This window comes from Myiozetetes cayanensis, unplaced genomic scaffold (genome assembly GCF_022539395.1).
Source record: "Myiozetetes cayanensis isolate MyiCay16 unplaced genomic scaffold, myiCay2020 scf10, whole genome shotgun sequence".
Taxonomy (NCBI): Eukaryota; Metazoa; Chordata; class Aves; order Passeriformes; family Tyrannidae; genus Myiozetetes; species Myiozetetes cayanensis.
The window spans coordinates 33614853-33639729 of NW_026086605.1; the positions used below are offsets into that span (position 1 = coordinate 33614853).

The following is a 24877-nucleotide window of genomic DNA, read 5'->3' on the forward strand; positions in this document are numbered from 1 at the left end:
GCAGGGTCGGTGAGGGGTGGCATGGTCTGTGGGTGTCATTTTGGGAGCTGCCTTAGCGACCACTTCTCCACTCCTTGCCAAGGTGCCCGGACTGCAGCACCCCGGGGCTGTCTGAGCCCACCCCTGTGGGCTCCTGCAACCCTCCTGGTGTCAATACCTGCCAGGTCTGGCCCAGCCACACTTGCTGAAATGCAGATAGTCATTCTTAGGGAAGCCTAAATAATTCCACCTCTATTTGGAGCTCTAATGACTGGTCTTGACTAAAGACTAGCTGGAGGCAGTGCCAGAAGCCCTCCCAGTTGGCTCACCCTCAAATGAGCAGTGGCTCATAGAAGAATGTGATTTTTTTCCCTGCAGGGAGAGGAGAAAAGGTGGAAAAACAGGACCAGGTAGGCCCAGACAAGAACCACTCCCCCTTCCTCCCAGCATACAGCAACACCAACAAAATTTGCCTTCCTTTTGAGGACAGGGCATCAGAGAGGCTCCTGGTGGAGCTGCGGCCACTCCTGGCCCTCACATCAAGTTTGGGGCCACATTGTCCCCCTGTTGCTTGAATCTGATTGAGAGAGAGAGAGAGAGAGCAGAGCAGGAGCCGAGCCTTCACCAAGGTGTCCTCGGAGATTTCCAACATGCAGATCACATGGCTCTAGCAGTGGGATGGAGGCTCTCCAGAGAGGATCCAGCACATCTGCTGGGGATTTGTGCACTGTCCCCATTCCCTCACCCTTCTCTGCACCAGTGCCAGCTGGTATCTCACTGCCAGGGATACTCCCCATGTCTCCCAGAGCACTGGTAAAATGGGGCTGGGAGCCCCCCAGGATGACCCCAGTTCAGACTGTTAAGGCATGGACAAATCAGAGAAAGAATTCCGAGTCGAGCTCATTCCAAACGTTTTAAAAGTCATTTTATTTTCCCCTTGTAACAACAAACGCCCACTGAGGGGGAGGGAGCGAGGAGGGGATTACTTGAAAGCAGCCACAGGGTGAACCACTGCTGCCGTCAGCGCAGGACTGGTGTGAGCACGGTGTGAGTCACGGGGGTGAGCGCTGAGCTTCCACCGCGTGTGGGTGGAGAGCTCTGTGCAGAGAGTAGCTGGTTGGCAGCAGCTCAGTGTGGGGCAGCAGAGAGCAGAGTGCCCGCCCGGTCAGCCCCCAGGGAAAACCTCATGATGGGCTGCGTCAAACACAGCGCGACCCACCTGGGCACTTCTTTGCCCCGAGCTGATTTAGTCTCAGGCACTCTTTCCTGAATTTCTCTGCCCTTCAACTGGCTGCTGTTTGGTTATGCAGGCACTGGGGTCTTGGAGTGATCCTTGTCCATGGGATGGTGCTCTCCGGAGGAAATGGGAAAGCCTGGGCAGCAGAGGGTGCTGTGAAAGTGCTGGTGAGGGAGATGATCTCCTGCCCAAACCCTCATGGAAGATGTAGTGGTTTGACATTTTAAAAAAAACCAAACCAAAACAACAAAACAACACAGTTGTCCACCTCTCCTTGAGCATGAGGTGGTTCTTTAGCCTGGCCACGGCCACCCAGGGCAGGAGCTCTGTGGGGATGGAGCCCTCTCTGCTGGGAGGATGGGAAAGGGCAGCTTGTCCCGGTCCAGCAGTGACACCAGCAGTTGTGTTCGTGCTGCTTTGTCGGGGTGAGAGGGGTGTTTTAGTTGCATTGGTAAGCCATGGTGTTGTTTCAGGCCCTGTGAGGTTGTCCCTGAAGGTTGGACCACAGACTCACTACCAGTCAGCATCACCACCATGCCCCAGTTGGCTTTGCATTTCTTCTCTCTGCAGTTGTGGAGGAGCAGGAGGAGGAGAAACAAGGCCCTCCATAAAACCTCGGTATTTCCCAGCTGATTATAAAGTGTTTTGGTGTTCTTTGTGATGCAGAGCAGGTGAGACATTTCTTTTTGTGTGTGCATGGGTGCTGTTGAGTTTGATTTAGTGAGAAACAAACTTAAGCTCAGGTTTTTCTGGTTTGTGTGAGTGGAGTGCAAAGTCTGTTACTGAAAAAGAGCCCCACCCAACTCCAAAAACCCCAGGGCACCCATGTTTTTGGTTTGCTTTCCTCCTTTGTCACCAGGGGGAGAAGCAAAGTTCTGTGCAGCCTGTGCTGAGCTCTGTCCCTACCTTATCATTTTACTGCTCTCATGACTAAACCCCTCCCAACCCTCCCTCTGAAGCTGTTTTGCAAACCACCACAGGTCATCAGCAGGGTGGAAAGAACACCTTGGCTTCAGGGAGAAGCAATTGTGCCTTGGATGCTGAGCTGAGAGTGGTAGAGGAGGGAGGTGTGGCCCTGGCGTGCTGCATCCAGCCCTGGAGTTGCATCTCCCCATCCTTGTGTCACCTCTCAGCTCCTACTTGGTGGGGGAAAGCAGGTCCTGACTCCAGCTATGGTTTTCCTGATTATTGGCACATGCCCTGGTGCTCTCAGGGCACAGGCAGTAGCATTTCAGCCCGGAACAGCAAAGCAAAGCTCGTGAGGTGCTCGCGGGTAGGACGTGCCAAGAGGGACTTGTGCCCACATGTGGCTGCCCTGGCTGAGAGGAAAAGTTGAGTGGTTTTCTGGATCTGCCAGGCAACCTGCTGAAATGCATCTGAGCCTGCCCAGCCAGTGGATACCTGGCTTGGCTGGGAATATGGTCTTGGCCTGGAATATGCCCTTGGCAGGGGGAACATGCAACAGGGTCTGATTGAGCAAACGCAGCTCCCCCGGCCTCTCCTTGCACACCTTGGCCTCCACCCACCATCTCTGGCCTCACTCTGATGTGGGGGTGTCTCACTAGTCCCTGGGAACCCAAAACTGGGTGCTGCATCATGATTCAGCCTCCTCAGTGCCAAGCACAGGGAATAATCCCCTCCCAGGGCTCACATGTGCAACACATCTCTTCTGTCTTGAGGGGAGCTGGAGTGCCGGTTATGGAGTTATTCTTCCCGGGAAGTGGCCAAGCCTGTCCAGGAGGAGAGGTTAAGGAGGTGTGGCAGGGGCTGGAGAAATAAGGAGGGCAGGGGCTGGAGAAATAAGGAGGGCAGGCGTAGGGGGAGCTGTGGGCTCACAGCTTGTCCAGAGAGGCACGGAGGGCAACGGGCATTTCTGGAGAGGGTGCGAGACAAAGGACCGAGGAAGGACTGAGGAAGGCTCGTCAGGCTTTCTGCAAGTCACTGAGGCAGGTGAAGGTGAGCCTAGAGACCAGAAGCTGTTTATGAGGACACAGGGACCAAAGGCAGACCTGGCCTAACTCCTTTGTACCCTTGTGGGGAATGCCCCTGCCTGCATCCTGGTGGGAACTGGCTTTGCTGCAGCTGGAGCATTCTGGGAAGCTCCTGCAAGGAGAAGGTCTGTGTAGGTCTGTCTGCAGCAGCCTCCTCCCTGCACCTGCTGTGGTGTCAGCAGGTGACAGTGGGGACGGTGTGTGAGCACTGCAGAGAACCACAGCCTGAAGGTCGTGAGCTGGGCTAGGGAGGGGAAGGCTTTGGGGAGCATCCCCACAGCTATTGCAGGCTCCAGGGTGGTGGGAAGGAGCAGCCTTCAGGGTTTTGCTAGGTTAGACCTGGGGGTGTTGCTAGATGAGTGTTGGATGCCTGAGCTGTGATGGTAGGGAAGGAGACGGATTAGACTCTTGTTGTATCTGCTGGTGGAGGCTGTCCCTGATGCTGGAAGTGATGGTGGATCAGCAACTTTGGGTTGGGATCCAGGTTTCATGGGGTGCCTTGAACAACAACCAAATGCAAGAGCTCTTTCTAGCCCATCTTCAGGCAATGGGACAGGTAATTCCCAAGCCTGGTCTCTTCTCCTTTTGCCGATCCTGCTTTCTGCCTTGGAAGGAGCCATGCAACTGTTGGCTCCTGCTGATGGTTCTCAAATAGCCTGGAACCCCTTGGGATGGTGGGCTGGAGATGGCAGAGCACACCAGGAGCATGTGGAAACAAGCTGGAAACCATCCAGGGCAGGGATGGAGCAGGGAAGCTCGGGCAGAAGGGAACTGTGGCACAACCCCCCACGCTTGAGGGACGATGCTTCCCCTGAAATGCATTCCCTGAAAACACCCCACTGCTTTTCCCAGTGAGGGGGTGGCGGGAGGCTGCTTGTCCCACACTGCAGTTGCAGCTGGACTAGGTGGGAATGGTCAGCAAAAGGCTTGGAATGGGCTCCTAACTGCACAGGGGACTGGTGTTCCCAAATTTCCAACTGCTCCACGTTGCAGCATGGGGCTGCTGGATGCTGGATGCTGGAGCTGCACGGAGTTTCCTGGTGCTGCCAGTGCCCCCCCGACCCTGCTCATGCCAACCCCATCATCCCCCAGGTGCTGCAGAGAGAGAAGATGTGGCTGCTGCTGCTGGTGGCCCTGTGCCTGTCCCAGGGCCTGGGAAGTGCCATCCCCACTGAGGAAGAATTCCACAACCCTGAGAGGTTCATGAACATTGTAAGTGCCGGGAGGGCAAACACAGCCATGTGGGACCCAGGCTTCCCCAAAGTCCTTCCTGGGGGACCAGCTGGGCTCACCTCATGCCCATTCCTGACATCTGGGGGCATCAAAAGTGTCCTGTGTGTCCATGTGTGTCACTCACTTCATGCCCTCAGCTTGAGCTTGGTCTCTCCCTGCTCTTTCTTTAATATAGAGGGACCTTCAGAAGGAGGTGACGCCAGAGAGCGTGGGTGGCAGGAGCGGGTGAAACTGAGGTCAGGCATGGGATGGTGGCTCACCCTCTCCCCTTGCACCCTTGTCCCTGCAGAGCCAGAAGATCCGTTTCCAGGGCTATCCCAGCGAGGAGTACGAGGTGACGACAGAGGACGGCTACATCCTCAGCCTCAACCGGATCCCCCATGGCAGAAACGGTGCTGGGCGCTCAGGTGGGCTCCGAGGGTGGAGCAGCTGTGACCCTGCCCAGAGATGAGGCAGCGGGCAAGGAGAGCCAGTGGGAATGCCCCTGCCTTCACACGTGGTTTTGGTAGCTGGAAGAGGCACGAGAAGTTTCTGCCCAGCTGCCCTGAGCTGTCCCTGGGGATGCAGGAGCTCGGCATCCAGGATGGGGCAATGTGACCCGGCGAGCCCCAGCGCCTCCTTCCCTGCAGCAAACCCCGTGTCCTGGTCCAAGGTTCCCTGACAGATCAGGGCCTGGGATGGCAAAAGCCCTTCCAACAAAAAAAGGCACCAGCAGAACCAGGGAAATAACGGGATCAGGGAATGTTTAGCGTGCAGCCCGTGGAAAATAACATCAAGATGCACATGGGTGTTTTATTTCCATATAGGAGAGGCATCTTCTTCTATCAGCTACCTGCTGTCTCCTTCTCCAGCACCCAGGACACCCGTGCTGATCGTGCACGGGTTTTGTTTGGATGGTGGTGACTGGGTGGACAATCTCCCCGACAACAGCCTGGCCTTCATCCTCGCGGACGCGGGATACGACGTCTGGATCGGGAACAACCGCGGCAACAGCTGGTCCCGTGGGCATCTGGACCTTTCTGTCCACGAGGAGGCATTTTGGGACTTCAGGTGAGGAGGCCACCAGGGACAGGGCTGGGATGCTGGGCTGTCACCCCCTGATGCCCATGGGAGGCTGGGAGATGGGCGTCCCCTCCAGCCTCTCCCCTTGCTCCCCAGCTTCCACGAGATGGCCATCTACGATCTCCCTGCCATGGTGGGCTTCATCATAATGCAGACCGAGCAGGAGAGACTGTTCTACATCGGCCACGCTCAGGGCAGCTCCCTGGGTGAGTGAGGAGGAGGAGGAGTGGATGGTGGGTGGGAGTGGGGCACGGGGATGCCATGGGAAAAGGGGCACCAATGTCCACCCCAAACTGGAGGCTGCTGGGAACAGGGCTGTGCTGGCCCACGCAGCCACCACTTTCCCCACCTGCCTTCTTGGTCCTTCTGCGTTGGAGAGGTTGGCCATGTCTTGCCCGTCTATCCTGAGCTGTGCTTACATCCAGGAGCAAATTTTGTTCAGACTCTGCACCCCAGACAGGGTGTCTGGGACGAGCTGGGGTTGCTGTTGTGATCCCTTGCTGCTTCCCAGGTTTCATAGCGTTTTCCAGCCTGCCACACCTGGGTGAGAAGATCAAGCTCTTCTTTGCTCTGGCTCCTGGGTACACCTTGAGCCACGTCAGAAGCCCCGTGTTAAAGGCACTGCTTCTACCAGACGCGGTGCTGAAGGTATGTGAGGTGTTTGTGTGTCGTTACTCCCAAAATCCAGAACTTCTGGTAACTCGTACCCTCTTGCACTGCCACCGTGCACTGATGCCATGTCTGAGGCGGGCGCTGGAGATCCCAACATCATCCCTAACATTTCCTTGCAGCTAAAATTTGGAACCAAGGAGCTGAGCCTGGTGAGCAGGAAGGACAGAGCTTCCCGGGCTGAGAAGTGCATCAGATTTCCAGTAGAGGAAATCTGTGAAAATGAGATCTTCCTCATCGGCGGGTACAACAGGAAGAACTTGAACATGGTAGGTGCATCAGGCTCTCCAGTCACAGTCACCTCCAGTTGTCCTAGACACCTGGAGATAGTTAATGAGCTAGAAAAATGAGCACAAAACCCCAAAACAAGGTGTGAAAGGCAGCAGTTACTTGGAGACTTCTTGCAATGGTGTTGGAGTGTTAAACCTGGTGGAGCCTTTGTTAAGAGAGAATCACCTGTGGTCATGTCCCTAAGGGAAAGGTGACTCCTGCCTCATTTTCTGCTTACATGCAACATGTTCATGGAAGAAAATAGCCAAAAAATGGCTGGATCAGTTTTATTTCCATTTTAAAATGTTGGTTAACTGGTTTACCTTTAAAAGCCCCTCTAAGCTCTTAACAGAATAAAGCTGCTAAAGAAGAAAATTTAACTTTTATATTGAAGGTATAAGACAGAATGTTTGGGGTATTTTTTACCTAGGCAGATTTTCATCATTCCCAGCTCATTTAGAAATCACTTTCTTTTTCCTGCAGAGCCGACTGGATGTATACCTAGCTCATTTTCCAGACTATACATCAGTAAAAACTCTTCTCCACTGGGGACAGGTAGGGACTCTGATTTTTTAACTACTGAAACCAATGCTTTTTCTTTTAATGTGTGAATATGATGTTTTCAAGTGCTGCTGGAGACAGGTGAGGGGGTAGAATCAAAGTTGATACGTGAAAGGATTTTGAAGTTGCTGGGCCGAGGTGTCTCAAAAGCCACAGCTGCCCAGGTGGGGCTGATCCAGGGCATTACCTGCACGGGGCTGACCCTTTGCCTCTGCCCTCCAGACTGCCAAAAGTGGGCACTTCAGGCAGTTTGACTACGGGTTCCTGAAGAACCAGGAGAAGTACAACCAGGTAAATGAGCACTTGTGGGAGAAGGAGAAGGAAAAAGGACCTGAGTGTCCTGGTTGATGGCAAGTTGGCTGTGAGTCAGCAGCACCCTGGCAGTCAGGAGGGGCCAACCCTGTCCTGGGGGCATCAGGGAGGGGATTGTCCCTCTCTGCTCTGCCCTGGGGCGGCCTCACCTGCAACACTGGGGCAGTCTGGGGGGGGAACACAATGGAAGGAGGGTACTGAGCCATTGGGGAGTGTCCAAAGGAGGGCAAAGAGGATGGGGAAGGGCTTTGAGGGGGAGCCGTGTGAGGACACTGAGGGCACTTGGTGTGTTCAGCAGGAGAAGAGGAGGCTGAGGGGAGACCTCAGTGCAGTTCCAACTGCCTGGGCAGGGGCAGAGGAGGGGCAGAACTGAGTTCTGCTCTGGGGGACCAGGGACAGCCCCCAGGGAATGGCTGGAGCTGCGTCAGGGCAGGGTTAGGTTGGCTATTAGAACAAGGTTGTTCCCCCAGAGGGTATTTGGGCACTGAGCAGGCTCCCCAGGGCAGTGGGCACAGCCCCAAAGCTGACAGAGCTCAGGGAGCATTTGGATGATCCTCTCAGGGACAGGGTGTGACTCTTGGAGTTGGGCCTGTGCAGGGCTGAGGGTTGGACTGGATGATCCTCGTGGGTCCCTTCCAGCTCAGCGCATTCCGCGATTCGCGCTGTTTGTGTCAGGCCCCACAAATAACCGGCGCCTTTTCCCCGCTCCCAGTCCACCCCGCCCTTTTACCGGATAGAGGACATGACGGTGCCGGTGGCCGTGTGGAGCGGGGGGGAGGACTGGGTGAACACCCCCAAGGAGACCCAGCAGCTGCTCCGCCGCCTCACCAACGTCATCCAGCACAAGCAGCTCCACGACTGGAACCACTTCGACCCCCACTGGGGCCAGGACGCCCCGCAGCGCCTGTACAGCCAGATCCTCTTCCTCATGGGCCAGCATTCATGAGTGTTCCATGTGCTGTGCTGCCCCTGGGGTGGAGGAGCCACCCCGTGCCCGCCTGCCTGAGGGCAACGGGGTTGGGCATGAGGGAAGCCAGGCTGCTCTTCCCTCCTTAAAAACGTCTCCTATCGCCCTGTTCCGCTTTGATTTAAAGCCTTAAATGCGACGATGTAGTTTCTGCCTGCCCGCTGTGACTCTAAGGATTGCAATAAACTCTCGCTTCACAGCCAGACTCCAGCCCTTTGCTTGCTGGGGTGAGGTTTGCAGGAGACCTGCTTTGTTTTGTTGTTGTTTTTTGGTGTTTTTGTTTTTTTTTTTTTACCTTTTGCTGGCTCAGAGCATCATGATCAAAAAAATTTGACTCCAGGAATTGATCATGTCCTTTGGGTTGTGGGGTTTAGGCACAGGAGGGGAGGAAAGGAACCTTGACTGTGGCTCTGGAAAGGCTGCAGGAGGTGAGCACTGACTGCACGGGAATCAGTGAGGTCAGCGCACACCACGTGCTTGAGAGGTGGAGAAAGGGAAACATCTCGGCCTTGGTGTTAGGCCCCTAGGGCATGCCTTGGGGTGAAAATCCAGCTGGAAGAATGCAGAAGAATTTCTTCGTGGGAAGGGTGGTATCTTGGAGGGCTTTTCCAAACTTAATGATTGACTGATTCTGTGTTTTATAGGAAGCTGAATTTAACATGGCCCACAGTGTTATCTAAGGAAAAAGCTCTGTTATGAGCATGTATATTTGGAAAATTATCTATCTATCTATCTGTCTATCTATCTATCTATCTATCTACCTGTCTATCTATCTATCTATCTATCTTCACAAATCCACCCAGCCATCCCTCTCCAATCCCATTGTTTCTTGCCAAGCTTTTCTTGCTCGTCCTGTTCTGCTTCTTAGTGTTGAAATGAAAAAAAAACCAAACCAAAACCAAACTAAAACAAAAAAGAAGTCCAGACTAGAGGAGTGAATTTCAGCAACTCTGTTTACCCTGGAGGGATTAACTCCTCAATGGCTCTCTGCAACCAGAGCTGCAATATTTTTTTGTTGCCTAAATTTATGCTGTGTTGAACGGGGCAGGGATTGGTAGTGCCATGACTTGAGCTCCTACTTTGGGGACAGCTGACAAGGCTGGTTGCACAAAGGCAGCCTGTGTGTCTGTGCCACCAAATGCAGCAGAAGAGCATCTCGTTTTCTGGATTCTGCCTTACTGATGGGACTACTCAGAGATAAATCTTGCAATGGCCACAGCCATTCATGTGTCAGCTTGTGGGAGCAGAGTAGCCCAGCATCAGGTATGGAAGAGTCCCCATCTATTTATTTCACGTTACTTATTTATTCTGCTTATTGCACATTATTTATGCCAGCCCCATCTGTTTAGTACATGTGCTTGCCAGCAGGTCAAGCAGTTTGCAGAGCTGTGCATCATTCTGCCTGCAAGTCCCTGCACGTGGCAAGAGACACCCACAGTGACCCAAAGAGCAGAAGGTTTTAGGACCTCCAGTGCAAAGAAAATAAAAACACTGACGGTCTGGGTGGATTAGGACTCAGTGAGATTAATTTGCAACCTCTGCATCCCCCGCCTTTTAACAGAGAGATAAATATGTTTAAGGGATAAAGCGTTGCTCTCTAACGCAAGCTGACGTCAGTGGAGCAGCTTGTGGGGCTGGAAAGCTGAGCTCAGGGCGTCGACTGTCGTAAGGCATCTCGCGGTGCCAGCACCAGCTGCACTGCGGGGCTCGGCGAGGCACTGAGCTTCCTTTGGAGCACCCAGCTCAGGCTTTGCAAAGGTATTCCCACCCCTGACCTGCCTCTGAAGAGTAATAATAATGGCCAGTCTTCGCGAGCGAAGATCCGGGGAAGGTCTTTCCACCTTCCAGCCTGCGCATTGGATTTTTTAGGTGAGACACAGTGTGCGCTGAACTGAGTCCACCCTTTAATCCTAAAGTTCATCTGCCGGGGCCAAGCGAGCTTGGACGGTGGCAGTGAGGTCCTTAGGACGTAGGTGGGTTGCCTTTTTTTAAGGGCTAACGAGCCCCACCTGCCCGGGAGTGGCCCTGACCGGGAATCGAACCCGGGTCTCCGCGGTGATAGCGCGGCGTCTTTACCACTAGACCAGCGGGGGCTCCTCTCTGAAGAGTAAAAGGAGCAGAATTCACTTCAGGAAGCAGGCAAAGTCAGTCTGGCAGTGGATTGCCTAATAAAAGGTTGGTAAGAGTAAGAAATTGGCCAGCAGGATTGGAGGCTGTTGCCATCGATTTGCAACATAATGCTGAGGCTAATGAGGGTGGATCACAGCTGTGTTTAAAACTGCACCTTCAAATAACACACTTTGGGTACCTTTTTCCAAGTGAGACAAGGCCAGGTTCGTGTTGTTTCATCCACAAAATTAGGAGAACTGGGTGAGAGCCCTAACCACCATTTTATATTGCTTCCCAACGGGATCTTCCACCAAGAATCAACTTGCACACCAGATTAGAGCCAAGGACCAGCAGGGCCAGCTGTCACTGGTGCCAGCTGAGACTTGCTGCTCCAGGAGCCCATGAGCCCCATGACAAGAGCCTGTTGGACAGCCTTTTATTTAGGGATGTGTTCTCCCATCAGCCAAGGGACAATCTGCTGACTCAGCCGGCAATGGAGTCTGGCATGTCACAGCTTCAATCACCCTTTCCCACCAAAACAGCACGGAATAAAAGAGGTCTCCTCCCCTGGAGTGGTGGTGGCCTCATGGTGGCCTCACGGCAGCGCTGATGTGCACTGAGGACCCTGGTGCCTTCCTTCCCAGTGGTCCCAGAGAGGCACAGCAGGTCAGACTGGGAAGCTGGGGAGGGACAGGGTGGTGACAGCCCTTGGGATGTCCCACAGCCTGTCACAGGAGCAGTGGTGGGAAGAGGTCCTGGGGTCTGTGTACCAGCCCTGGGTCAGGGCAGCCCCGTCTAGCTGAGATGGGACCATCTGAGTGCCGGGTGGCATCCAGGGAAAAGCACCGATGGAAAACACCATCAGCTCACAGGAAGCCATCCCAGACTAGTGATTTGAGTTTTTTGGTCTGCACTGTGTTTCCCAGCTCCCTGAGTGCCTGCCAGGCACACCCCAGTGGGAGCAGAGGCAGGAGATGCCGTGTCATCCTCAACTCCTGGGCTGAGGGGCTGTACCCAGGATCTCTGATCCCCTCTGGAGACCCCAGGGGAGGATTTGGGGTTTGCTTACTTACATATTTATACACCTCCTGGGCCCAGCCACGTGTCCCATCTGCAAACATCTCCCACTGCTGGCAGCTGATTTATTTTCCAACCTCTGCATCCCCCGCCTTTTAACAGAGAGATAAATATGTTTAAGGGATAAAGCGTTGCTCTCTAACGCAAGCTGACGTCAGTGGAGCAGCTTGTGGGGCTGGAAAGCTGAGCTCAGGGCGTCGACTGTCGTAAGGCATCTCGCGGTGCCAGCACCAGCTGCACTGCGGGGCTCGGCGAGGCACTGAGCTTCCTTTGGAGCACCCAGCTCAGGCTTTGCAAAGGTATTCCCACCCCTGACCTGCCTCTGAAGAGTAATAATAATGGCCAGTCTTCGCGAGCGAAGATCCGGGGAAGGTCTTTCCACCTTCCAGCCTGCGCATTGGATTTTTTAGGTGAGACACAGTGTGCGCTGAACTGAGTCCACCCTTTAATCCTAAAGTTCATCTGCCGGGGCCAAGCGAGCTTGGACGGTGGCAGTGAGGTCACTAGGACGTGGGTGGGTTGCCTTTTTTAAGGGCTAACGAGCCCCACCTGCCCGAGGAGTGGCCCTGACCGGGAATCGAACCCGGGTCTCCGCGGTGATAGCGCGGCGTCTTTACCACTAGACCAGCGGGGGCTCCTCTCTGAAGAGTAAAAGGAGCAGAATTCACTTCAGGAAGCAGGCAAAGTCAGTCTGGCAGTGGATTGCCTAATAAAAGGTTGGTAAGAGTAAGAAATTGGCCAGCAGGATTGGAGGCTGTTGCCATCGATTTGCAACATAATGCTGAGGCTAATGAGGGTGGATCACAGCTGTGTTTAAAACTGCACCTTCAAATAACACACTTTGGGTACCTTTTTCAAGTGAGACAAGGCCAGGTTCGTGTTGTTTCATCCACAAAATTAGGAGAACTGGGTGAGAGCCCTAACCACCATTTTATATTGCTTCCCAACGGGATCTTCCACCAAGAATCAACTTGCACACCAGATTAGAGCCAAGGACCAGCAGGGCCAGCTGTCACTGGTGCCAGCTGAGACTTGCTGCTCCAGGAGTCCATGAGCCCCATGACAAGAGCCTGTTGGACAGCCTTTTATTTAGGGATGTGTTCTCCCATCAGCCAAGGGACAATCTGCTGACTCAGCCGGCAATGGAGTCTGGCATGTCACAGCTTCAATCACCCTTTCCCACCAAAACAGCACGGAATAAAAGAGGTCTCCTCCCCTGGAGTGGTGGTGGCCTCATGGTGGCCTCACGGCAGCGCTGATGTGCACTGAGGACCCTGGTGCCTTCCTTCCCAGTGGTCCCAGAGAGGCACAGCCGGTCAGACTGGGAAGCTGGGGAGGGACAGGGTGGGGACAGCCCCTGGGATGTCCCACAGCCTGTCACAGGAGCAGTGGTGGGAAGAGGTCCTGGGGTCTGTGCACCAGCCCTGGGTCAGGGCAGCCCCGTCTAGCTGAGATGGGACCATCTGAGTGCCGGGTGGCATCCAGGGAAAAGCACCGATGGAAAACACCATCAGCTCACAGGGAAGCCATCCCAGACTAGTGATTTGAGTTTTTTGGTCTGCACTGTGTTTCCCAGCTCCCTGAGTGCCTGCCAGGCACACCCCAGTGGGAGCAGAGGCAGGAGATGCCGTGTCATCCTCAACTCCTGGGCTGAGGGGCTGTACCCAGGATCTCTGATCCCCTCTGGAGACCCCAGGGGAGGATTTGGGGTTTGCTTACTTACATATTTATACACCTCCTGGGCCCAGCCACGTGTCCCATCTGCAAACATCTCCCACTGCTGGCAGCTGATTTATTTTCATTTCAGCGAGGATTTGGGTCACGGCTTTGTTTTGGGTTTTTAAAAGAGAAAGAAAACGTTCAGGAACAGCAAAGGAGACAAAGCAACCAGGGAAAAGTCCTCTTGTCCCTATAGCAAAATACCAAGTGAAGCTGCATATTTTTTTTTTTATTGTTATTTTTGCATTGGGCAAATTGTTTGTACAGAAGTGGAAAGGGAATTAAAAAAAAAAAAAAAAAGAGAGATGTGTTTAAACAGGATTAACTTAAGCAAGCATTTGTATTACAGAAAGATGCTTAGAGAATTTCTTAAAGTCAGAAAAGCAAACAGTATCCTAATCTGATAATCTGATCACCCGATAAAAATTACAAGTCATGTTCTTAGCAGAGAAAAAAAGTATTTACTGGAAATGGACTGTCTTGAACAAACTGAATAAACAGATTATGGGAGGAGCATTGCCTAAAAGGACAATTTTACAGAGAGCTTCTTGGAATGAGGCAGAAACAACATATTTAGGAAGAAAACAGGGGGGGAAAAAAGAACAAAATCATGAATTATTTGCTACAAGCAACGTGGCTTCGTGCTATACCAGGGAAGTGTAATGAAAGCAAGCTTCTTTTCATAAATGACTTTCATTAAATTTTCATTTTGCTTGCTGGCTTTGTTCTCCAGAGAAGAAAGGTTCGGGACAGGAACTGTGAAAAAGCAGCAGAGGAACAAGCACAAAACCACTGTGGCTTCCCTGGGAGTCCCTCTGGGAAAGGAACCTCCCCAAAAGGATGGGCCAGCACGAGGACATCTGGCATCAGGGGAGGAATCACTGCCACTCATTTCTGCCACGCAAATTCTAGTGACAAATTCTGGTACAAAAATCTTCTCTTTTTCCAAAACAAATCAAATAAACCCTTTGTATATCCCCTAAGCCCCTTTTTTTTTTTTTTATTTGGATTTTGCACATTTCCACATCAGCATCACAGCCTGGACTGCCTCTTTGTAATTTCCCTTCAGGGTTTCTCGTAATATCTTTTCAGGGTTTATTTATTTCTTGATTCTTTCTCCACATTCAACCACATCAAAAGTGTGGCTGACTACAATTCTTACTGAATTTCTCAACCACTGTTTTGTCTCTAAGGAGGTGACCTGAAGGGAGCCCACAAGAAAGATGGAGAGAAACTATTTACAAGGGCCTGGAGTGACAGGACAAGGGGGAATGGCTTCACACTGACAGGGAGTGGGTTTAGATGGGATATTGGGAAGGAATCCTTCCCTGTGAGGGTAGCAGAGGCCCTGGCACAGGTTGCCCAGAGAAGCTGTGGCTGCCCCTGGATCCCTGGAAGTGTCCAAGGCCAGGTTGGACAGGGCTTGGAGCAACCTGGGCTAGTGGGAGGTGTCCCTGCCCATGGCAGGGGGTGGAATGAGAAGAAAAAAACAGCAAAAAAGAAAAAATAAAAAGAAAGAAGGAAGGGAGGAAGGGAAGGGAAGGGAAGGAAGGAAGGGAAGGGAAGGGAAGGGAAGGGAAGGGGGAAGGGAAGGGAGCAGGGAAAGGGAAGGGAAGGGAAGGGATGGGAGCAGGGAAAGGGAAGGGAAGGGAGCAGGGAAAGGGAAAGGAAGGGAGCAGGGAAAGGGAAGGGAAGGGAGCAGGAAAGGGAAAGGAAGGGAACGGAGCAGGGAAGGGAAAGGGAAGGAGAAGGGGAGGAAGGGAAAGGAAAGGGAAAGGAAAGGAAGGGAATGCAGTGTCAATCAGGAACATCATGCAGGCTCCTCTCTCCACCCTGTCACTGCTGTAGTTAAAAGCATTTTGATCAGCACTTTGATCAAGTGCTCCAAATAGAGAGAAATTTTGAAATCCTTGAGAGACAGCACTAATCTTACAAGACACATCAGCCAAAAAAAAAAAATGGGTCAAACTAAACCAGCATCTTTACAGATGCTTCTTCATGGTGTCAAGCATTTCCAGGTACAAAATCTCGGTTGCATCGAGCCCCAGTATGAAATCCATGTGGTTCCACTGGGGAATCAGCCTGTGGTGGACCAGGTTCTTGATCTGGGGGAGCAGCAGGGCTGCGTCCTGGGGATCTGCCAGGCAGTCCAGCCCCCCATTCCAGATGGCCGTGGGCACTTCCATGTCCTTCACGTTGTAGAGCGGCGGACCCTCCTGAAGAGATGGAACAGCAGAGTTTCACAAAGGAGAGTCACTGCTGGAATGCAAGGAAACAGGCACTGTGCAAGAGGAATTGCTGTTCTTGGGGAATGGAGGGAAAGAAAAACTGGGAAGGCTATCTTCTGGAAAGAAGAGGAATTTCATTCAAAGTTGTGGAACCTGAATAATTTAAATTAATTAATGAACAAGTTCTGGCCGGCTAGAAATTCTGGTTCTGATCCTACGGACAATTTTGATAAGCAGGCAGAATTTCAGATGCTCTGATCGAATGCTGGTGGGTCATCCTGCTTCAAGGAGGAGGTTGGACTGGGGACCTCTAGGGGTCCCTTCCAACCAGCTCTGCTGGGATTTGTGGTTACGCTCCACGCAAGCAGCAGCCTTTTCCTCAGCTCCATAACAGCAGGAAAGCGTCTGGAAGCAAGTTCTTGAAATTAAAACGCCCTGGAGGGTTGTTTTAGCCCAACACCCTGAGGGCTTGCCATCAGGGGATTTTTCAGCCTCATAATCTTGTTACCTGCAGTGTGATTATTCCAGTTAGGAAGAATGTCACCTTCTGGACAATTTGATCTTTTCTTGTTTAGGGAGGAAAGAGGTTTGTTGGAATTTTTTTCTCTTCCAATGCTTATCCACTCTCTCAGTGAAGAAATTTTCCCTAATATTCAACCTGAACCTCCCCTGGCGCAACTTGAGGCCATTCCCCCTTGTCCTGTTGGAAGTGGGAAGCCCCCAGTGCTTGACACCATCTGGAAGGGACTTGCAAAATAGAGTTCAGAGCAGACACTGCTGTTGTTCCAAGCAGAGATCCTGATGAATTTGTGAAGAGAGGACCATAAATTCAGAGGAATGGATGGGAACAGAATGTGCCAGTGAAAGGGAAGACCATGGCCATTGGATGCACTCACCTGCCTATAACGAAGACTGTTGTAAATGGTGCCCCCGTCAAAAGCTCTCAGTGCCCCACTCTGGAATCCCTGCAGCAAATTCAGACATGCAACAGTCTAAATGATATCAGAGTTCTGAAAGGGGGTGGTGGTGGGGCAGCCACTTGAAAAGAAGAAACTCAAAAGTTGGGTTTTGTCACTGAACTGGCAAGATTTTTTTTTTTATAGGCCCAGCACAGTTAATTACTCTCATTAATTTCCCACTCCAGGGGAAGAAGGATTCCCCACCTCCAACCTGATCCACCTGGGCTGTAATCTGTGCTCACTGCCCCTCGCTTTGCTCTCAGTCACTCACTGCTCAACTGAGACGCTGAAGAATCTTAACATTATAGAGACAGAAGAGAAAAACCGGTGGATTAATGAAGACTGACACCACCAAGCAACAGCACTTCAGAAAATGGAGTGTGTGTTCTTGCTACAAACCCCACAGAGTTCTTTTGGGGTCTCTGGGCAGGAGTGCCTCACTGGGAAGAAGCTGTGCCTTCGGAGAAAGTGCTCAGACCGAATCCACGATCTACAAAGAATTGTGCCAGGTACGTTTAGCCTTGGGAGGAGAGAATGAGGGCAGCAGAGCACAGCTGCAGTGTCACAGGGGCTCTGGTGGTGGCTGTTCTCGTGCCCACAATGGGAAGAAGAAGAAATCATCAACTTAATCGGTAATCAGTGTAATTGGGTGCTGTCCGGAAGAATCTCTGCCGCAGGGTGATCGTTCATGGCCCCCGGGCTGCAGGGTGAGGCTGGAGCTAGTCTGAAATCAGAGCCCTGAAATGTGCCTGCTGTGGGTGCAGGGTCCTCACCTCCAAGTGTTTCTCTTTATGGATCCATCCTTTGGGGCCACTCTGCTTGGCTACTCCTACAAGAAGCTGCCAAGCATTTTATGGAGGGGCGAAAGCGGAACCAACAAAGATCCAACAAAGATAATGTCTCGCAGCAACCAACACAACAGACTGCCCACAAAACACTCTGTTTTGCACAGGAAAGCAGCTGGGAAGGTTTACCTGCAACCAGTGGATTATGTTTTGGACTGAAGTCCCCGCTGGGATGTGTCCTGCGTACACATCGATTCGGCTCTGGAAGGACACAAGCGCATTTCACAAGAGGTCCCACCTGGCTTCAAGGCTTTGTCCTTCAGAAGAACACCGAGGGCCCTCTGCAGATCTATTCCTACACACCATGTTCATGTTCTTCCAGTTAAATCCAAACGTCAAGGACAGAAAGCTCTGGCAGATCTTCGAGTAGGCACAGAATCTGGAAAGGAAGAGCTCACCCAAGGCAGTGTGGGGCAGGAAGTCTTTGGTGCCAAATATCTCCTGTGAAATTGCAGATGTGCTCGTGAAACACAAAGCCTGGTCATGCTTTTTCCCCAGAGCACCAGCACTCCACAGCCTCTCTTTTACCCCCCTAATTAAGGTATGAGAACGCAACACAAGTGGAGCCTTCCTTGCATCCTGTTAAATGCTTCTGTTCCCTACTTGTTGTGTGCATGACATCATTTATTATGCTCTGGAGCTGAGTGGTGAGGCTCAATTCACAGCTCTATTGGACAACATTTTTGCTCTAATTGTGCCAGAACATTCTGGGGAGTAAATTCAGGACAGAAAGTCTCTGGACTGATATGTGTGATTCTCTTCATTATGAAAACAGCACAGAGTTTCTCCCTCTGTAAATGATTTGAAATATTCTATGCCAGTAGTCTGACAATCCCTGTTTAAAACTAGACTCAGAATATAGTCTGGACCAACATACCTTAAGCCCATAGTCAGAAAAAAGTGCGAGCTTCCTAACTTGACTTGGAGAAAATGTAATTGTGGTCACAGGTGCTAGAGCAAGGAACATTTTGATTTTCTGAGCCAGCTGAGGCATGGTGGAAAAGGCTATGAAAGCTGTGAGGGGGAGGAAAGAGAGTAGAAAGAAATGGTTTACACTTTCAAGACACTCATGCACACAGTTTAATTTCAGTAAATTTTAAATTCAGATTTAAAATCCAGATTAAATTTAAATTCAGGTTTTACAGGTCCCACAGATGGCATAGACGTTCCCTACTGTCACCAAGATGGGTCCAAAAGTGCCACTCACCCACAGTGGTGCCTTGCGAATGACCGATGTAATACAACTGTTTCTGCCCTGTCTTCTGTTCAATAAAGTTTATCATTGCTGGGAGGTCGTATTTAGCCATTTCATCAAAGCTGCAGAGGGAAGAGCAGAGATCTCACTGAGAGCTGCAGCATCTACATCTGCACAACCCCCACCACCGAACCACAAAACCAGAGGGGAGGGCAGGATCACCCCACAGACTCCTTCAGTCCTACTGAGTGTGTCCTTGGGAAAGCAGGGGGGTTTCCACCTCAAACGATTGGATGTGCTTCAGCTCAGCCTGCTTCACTCCTCCCTGAGGTAGGGCAGCATCACCTTTTGAAGATGAAGGCGTTTGGTTGTTCCTGAGGCCCCCAAGCCCCCCGTTTACCTGAAAGCCCAGAAATCGTCCCGTTTGGGAGACAGGAGCAGATGTCGCTTGGACCAAGTGGTCCCTCTGCTGTTCCCAATCCAAACATCATAGCCAGCGTCGGCGAGAATGAAGCCCAGGCTGTTGTTGACCAGATTGGTGACCCAGCTGCTGCCTTCTGCAAGGAGACCATGCTGAAGAAACACGACGGGCCTGGGACCTGGAAGACAGGCGTCGTCGATTAATTTTATTTTTTTGAGGCCGTCTGTCACCCTTGGAGACAGTTTAGGAAGCTTTATCCTCCTGAATTGTGGCAGTCAGGACCTGGGGAGGTTTGTGTCAGTGTTCCCCTGGGTTTCAGTAAGAAAGCAGGTTTGTTACGTAGCAGATGCACCGGGTGCATCCTGTCTTTGCCTTTACCCCCAGCGCCTCCAGGAGCGTTGGTAGAACTTGGGCTGCCCAGGGAGCTCTGTGGGCAAACACGGAGGAGCCTGCAGATGGGATGGGAAAAGCTGCACCTTTTCATGGATCTGGCCCCTGCACTGTCAATCCTCACAGGACAAGAGGACCCCCTGGAAGCTCCCCGAGGAGTATTGACCAGTATGTTGATCCCCCACGTGGCTGCAGGGCCACGTATTGGAATCCACAATCCCGAGGGAAACCCAAGGTGTGCGTGAGGAACCAGGAAGGATGGGATTTGCTGGGATTGCAGCCTGACAGGGGCATGGGGTCCACAGAGGGTGAGAAAACATGGCTGCAAGGGATCAATCCACCCTACAAGTTCTGGTTGATCAACAGTGATGCCGCAGATGCCAAGCCAGGGGGAACCTTTGAAACCCTCTTGCACAAGCCCCGGTATCCCAGTCAACAGCGAAAGGTGTGGGCGTCCTGAATGTTACCAGTTTTACCTTGGCATCCAGCATGTCCTCTCCCGTGAGGAATTCTGTTCAGGTGAAGGATGTAGCCATCCTCTGTCACCACGTCGTACTCCTCGCTGGGGTATCCCCAGTAGGAGACCATTTCACTCTGCAAGAAAAAGAAAGTAAACAGTGATGTTTTCAAGGCTCCTCCAAGGTAATCCCTAAATGCAGTATTTAACTGTCAGTATTTTATATCAGCTGGTTCCTGGACTGTTGCCCCAACACCGCTGTACTTACGATGTTCATCCGTGCTTCTGGATTCTTGGGAAAGGGAAAATTCAAGAGGCACTGCCCGGATACCATCCCGTGGAACACGGACACCAGAGCTAGAGCCAGCCACATCCTCGCTTTGCCTACAACAACACGTCCACACTGCCAGTGCCACGGGTAACTCGCAAACTGGAAATCATTGAGCATTTAATTATGGCTTTAAAACCAACCCATGACGGCGTGCTGTGGGTCCCACTTTAAATGGTAAATTCCAGTGTTCCCCCCAGCAGGCTGATGGCTGTGCAAACACTGCCTCTCACATCCCCAACACTGCATTTCCTCCCTAAACAGAAATGCAATCATGACAAGAAAATCTCTAACTACTTGTCCTCCTCCTTGATTATTGTGAAAAAGAATTAGAATTTATCACATTTAATTCAGAGAAGAGCATTTATAAGTGCAAATCTGTGCACAAAACGGGGAGAAATGTATCTTCCAGCAGATCTAGACATCACTTAATGATACTGGGTTTGACACAGCTTAAAAAAGTAGTCTGTGTTCTGGAGAGTGCATCTGCCACAGAAGGTGGTGAAGGCAAAAGGGAACAGCATCTTTTATACACAGTTATTGATAACAGTTCCATAAACAGATGCTGAAAAGTCTGGGCAGGGTTGTTCCCTCAGTGACCACGACGTGATGGACCACTGGGCTGAGAAAACCGGTCTGGCCCAACCTGTAGAACCAACCCAGCAGATCAGACTTGGGCCCCCTGCTCTCAGACAGACATGGGCCACTGGGCTGGAGCCACAAGCGCCGCTCACACCCACGCTCAGACCCAGCTCTAGCAAAGCTTTTCCCGCACTCACCTCTACAAAAGTGAAGGCAAGCAGCCCAGCCGAGGGGTGGCACAGCTCCTGCAGAAGGAGGCAGGGAGGTGTGAGCCCCTGGGGTGGATGGGCAGTGCAGGGGAGCGATGCAGAGGAGGCAGAGGGGGGGCTCAGGGCGGCAGCAGAGGACTGAGGGTCACCTCTCGCTGGTGCACAGGGCAGTGCTCCTCATCTCTCTGGAGACAGCCCTATTTGAACTGTCTGGAGGGTGTGGTGGCACGAACAGAGAAGGCCAAATGTAAACACACCGAAATGTAGAACATATAAATCATTAGGCAACACCATAGTTCAGAAAGCACAGTTTCCCAGAATTTGTTTGTGGAGGCAGGTTAAATACTGTTTAGGCAGAGTCACATAACTAGGGAGGTGATGTCCATTGATAAAGTGGTTTAATTGATACTGCTGAAGAAAAGTTTCCAGTTTTACCCGTCAATGATCAGATGATTTATTTATTACGGGAGGCATAATTAAGTTATTGCAAGGGAAGATCAAAGTCTAAAATGGATTTCCAGTGGCAGATCTTAGATGGTTTAGAGGTGATGATGTTTCTGTAGAACTGAGTCAGGCTGAGATGGAGTTCCCTTTCCCCATACCACAGGGGATGGGACACAGCCAATTTGCCATAACAACACTTTCTCTTGACCCAGTTTTTCTCAGTTTTGCTCTTCCAATTCCCTTCACTTGTCCCACTTTGGGGTGGGGGCTGGAGCAAACAAGCAGCTGTATGGGTGCTTAGATGTTGGCTGTGGTCAAGCCACCACGATATCCTTGTTCTTCACACCCTTACAGGAAAATATGAAGAGTACCTAAGCATCCTATCCTACCTGTGCCCTGGCAACAGGGAGAGTCATCCCTCTCCATCACCCATGGCAGGGCTGGGGCTGTCCTCTGCCCTGCTTTCCTAGATTGTTTTGCTTTGGAAATCGCGGTGAAAGGTCAGTAGGGAAAGATGTCTCCTGGCTGTCAGCCTGGAATGGACCTGAGATGCATCCAAGGCACACAGATCTGGCAGTTGGTCCCACTCTTTAAACATGGCCACAGTAGAACACTGGTTCATAATTCAGAGATCTGGAGGTTAAGAAGGACTGGGGTTTAGGGTACTGAAGCCACGCTTCTCTGGGTGAGAGACACCTTTGAGTTTCATCTTCTGAGGAAACAGATAAGGGAAGTGTGCGCTCCAGGGCAAGGGCAGAGCAGCTCTGGTCACACTCACCCGGAGGCACCGTCCTCCCTGAAAGGTGCAAGGCCAAGGTTGAGCTCAAAGAGTCCCATAGCACTAAAGGAGTGAGACATTACCACGGGTCTTACGACATGACCTGTCCTCTTAAAGGTCACCTGCAGCTCTTGCTGAGGCATCACCGCTGCAGAGGCTGAGCGGGATCAAGGAGAGTCCCTTGACCTTCATTACACGGTCATGACATCAAAGACATGCTGGTGGGAAAGGATCTCTAGAGGACTCCCTCTGCTGCCCCACTAGAAGCCAGACCATTCCCAGGACTGGATCAGACTGACCCTGGCTTTGAGTAGCCAAGTTTTGGAAATCACCTGGGATGGAGATCCCACATGTCTGCAGTGATGCCAGAGCTGCTCCCCACTCTCCAGGAAAAGAAGAGTTTTCACTTCCATGTGTCCAGAGCCAACATCCAAAGGTGCAACAACTTCTTCCCTTATCATATTCCCTGATCCTTCAGTGAGGCATTTTGCTCTATCAACTTTTGCCCCCTGAGGAGTCACAGGCTGCTCTCAGACCACTCTCATCCTCCCCATGGCCGTACCCAAGGAACTCAGCTCCATCCACCTCCCTCCGTAGGGTCGCTGCCAGTTTCCCAGCCTCTATGGGGTTGTGTCCCCATCCCTCTCACCCAGCATTCCAGAACTGGACACAGCATCCAGATGTGACCTCCCTTGCACCAAACAGCAGGGGTGACAACCAACGCAGGCAGCCCTGTCTGCCCCAGGGGCCCAGGCTGGGGATCTCCACCTCTGAAGGGGGAGCACATTGTTGGCCCCTGCTCAGCTTGGTGCTCTCCACCCCTCCCAGGTCCTTTCCAGCAAGGCTGTTGTGCCACAGCTCCTAAACAGAGCGTTATCAGGCCCTGCCCTCATCCAGGGCCGCCTGCCACCTCCACATACTTCAGGTAGGTGTTTAAGCCCAAGGCAGGAACATGTCATACATCCAAGAGTTCTCACCCAACTCATGCAGCCCTCTCTTACAACACTCCTGCTGTCTCTGCTGGCAGTCCCCGTGGTGTGTGCACTGGTGAGCACAGAGCTTTTTCCATCACAGTGGAAACTTGAGCACTACCCATCGTGGACAGCTTGGATATAGGGGAAAGGTCCCTCCCCTGGAGAGTGGCTGGGCACTGGGGCTCCAACCTTTCTCCAGGAAGTTCCCATTAAACAACATCTGCCCTGAGGTCAACTCAGAGCTCCCACTGAGGGTGAGCATCACACCAGCACCTGCCTCCCTTAGGCACAACAAGTTTCACAGAAGGGACTTCACACCGATCTGCTGCTAAACACCACTGCCAAAGTGCCGGGTTCTGGTGTCCCCCATACCACAACGATCCTATCAGAAATTGTCTGGAATTTCTTCTCTCTCCTACGCAGCTGGGTAAGGATAATAATTCAAATACTTCCCCCAGTTGCCCACGCTCAAGGCTCTCAGAATGGGAATTTGTTTTCCCCGGGCAGAGGTGGTGCACACACGTCACCACCCCTCAGCACTATCTACTCCAATCTCAGCATCTCTGGGTCCCACTTTCCTAACATCAAACCATGGCTTCTTGCAAATTAGAGGCCAGTGCCATGCACGGTTACACAAACCCTCCAGGTGTTGGAGATGGCCCATCAGCACTTTCTGGAAGGTGTCACACCCTCCAGCAATTCCTTCTGGGTAGCATCTCCAGCGGGCCAGGTTTTGATTATGGTAAAGGCTGTTCAGTAGGGGAGATCAAACCCAGTTCCAGAGCATTCCTGGACTATTGGAATGAAGTCAATCTGATTGCAGATGGCTTATCACAGAATCACAGGCTGGTTGAAGTCAGAATGACCCCTGGATGTCATCTTGTTCATCCCCCAGTGCTCACATGGAGCCACATAAAGCTGTTTGCCCAGGACCACGACCGGATGGCTTCTGAATATCTCCAAGGATGGAGATCCATCCTGGACAAATTTCAATGCTGCTTGGTCACACTCACAGTAAAGAAGTGTTTCCTGCTGTTCAGAGGGAACTCTGGGGTTTCATTTTGCCGCTTGTCTCCGGTCCTGATCACCACTGAGAAGAACCTGGGTATTTATGGCACCCTTCCCGTGAGCCTTCTCTGCTCCTGCTTGAGCAGTCCCACCTCTCTGGTGCCCTAACCATCCTCCTGGTCCTTTGCTGGAGCCTTTCCTGTTGGACTTTCTCTTGTCCTGGGAAGCCCAGAACTGGACACAGCACTGCAGGTCTGGCCTCACCAGTGCTGAGCAGGGGAAAGGAATGGTCACCTCCCTCGCCCTGTTGCCAACACCCTGCTCGTGCAGCCCAGGACACCGTTCACCTTTGTTGCCAAAGGACACATTGCTGTCTCGTGTTCAGCTTGGTGTCCACCAGCATCCCCATGTCCTGCTGTGCATCCAGGTGCCCCTTGGCAGGCACTGGTGAGGGAGGGGCTGTTCCTCCCCAGGGGCAGGACTTCCTAAGTTTTCTTGGAGTTCAGCCCTTGTGTGCATGCTGACATGTCTGTGCGGGGCTGTGTGTGCACAGGTGTGTGGACAGGGGTGTGTGTGAATGGGGTGTGCACGGGTGTGTGTGCAGAGCTTTGTGGGCACGTGTGCATGCAGAGGGGATGCGTGTGCACACGCGTTTTCGGGGGGTGGTACGGGCACGCAAGGAGGGTGTGTATACAGGTGTGTGTGTGTACGGGTGTGCGTGTCACAGGATGTACAGATGCGTGTGTACAGCCTGTACAGGTGTGTGTATACAGGTGTGTGTGTACGGGTGTGCGTGTCGCAGGATGTACAGATGTGTGTGTACAGCCTGTACAGGTGTGTGTATACAGACGTGCGTACAGGTGTGTGTGTCGC

At 52.1% G+C, this 24877-nt stretch overlaps 2 protein-coding genes across 2 annotated transcripts; one reads left to right on the forward strand and one right to left on the reverse strand.

Moving 5' to 3' along the window:
• Window positions 1-4317: 4317 nt before the first annotated feature.
• LOC126634895 (lipase member M-like) lies at window positions 4318-8260 on the forward strand. Its single transcript, XM_050305764.1, has 8 exons — window positions 4318-4419; window positions 4730-4832; window positions 5292-5490; window positions 5599-5708; window positions 6014-6150; window positions 6294-6440; window positions 7225-7293; window positions 8027-8260. Exons 1-8 carry the CDS (start codon window positions 4318-4320, stop codon window positions 8258-8260), a joined length of 1101 nt encoding a protein of 366 aa, XP_050161721.1.
• Window positions 8261-15168: 6908 nt separating this feature from the next.
• LOC126634897 (lipase member K-like) lies at window positions 15169-20054 on the reverse strand. The gene is made up of 9 exons (XM_050305765.1): window positions 19950-20054; window positions 19701-19818; window positions 18814-19012; window positions 18426-18535; window positions 18096-18232; window positions 17522-17659; window positions 17348-17419; window positions 16311-16379; window positions 15169-15402 (listed from the first exon to the last, which is right to left on the reverse strand). The coding sequence occupies exons 1-9, from the start codon at window positions 20052-20054 to the stop codon at window positions 15169-15171; spliced, it is 1182 nt and encodes a 393-aa protein (XP_050161722.1).
• Window positions 20055-24877: the final 4823 nt, after the last annotated feature.

Coding starts and splice junctions, on each gene's coding strand:
- LOC126634895 (XM_050305764.1), top strand. CDS start 4,318: ATGTGGCTGCTGCTGCTGGTGGCCCTGTGCCTGTCCCAGGGCCTGGGA. Junction 6,151..6,293: donor TACCAGACGCGGTGCTGAAG/GTATGTGAGGTG, acceptor ATTTCCTTGCAG/CTAAAATTTGGAACCAAGGA. Junction 6,441..7,224: donor ACAGGAAGAACTTGAACATG/GTAGGTGCATCA, acceptor TCTGCCCTCCAG/ACTGCCAAAAGTGGGCACTT.
- LOC126634897 (XM_050305765.1), bottom strand. CDS start 20,054: ATGTGGCTGGCTCTAGCTCTGGTGTCCGTGTTCCACGGGATGGTATCC. Junction 19,819..19,949: donor CAGAAGCACGGATGAACATC/GTAAGTACAGCG, acceptor TTTTTCTTGCAG/AGTGAAATGGTCTCCTACTG. Junction 17,420..17,521: donor ACTGGAAGAACATGAACATG/GTGTGTAGGAAT, acceptor GTGTCCTTCCAG/AGCCGAATCGATGTGTACGC.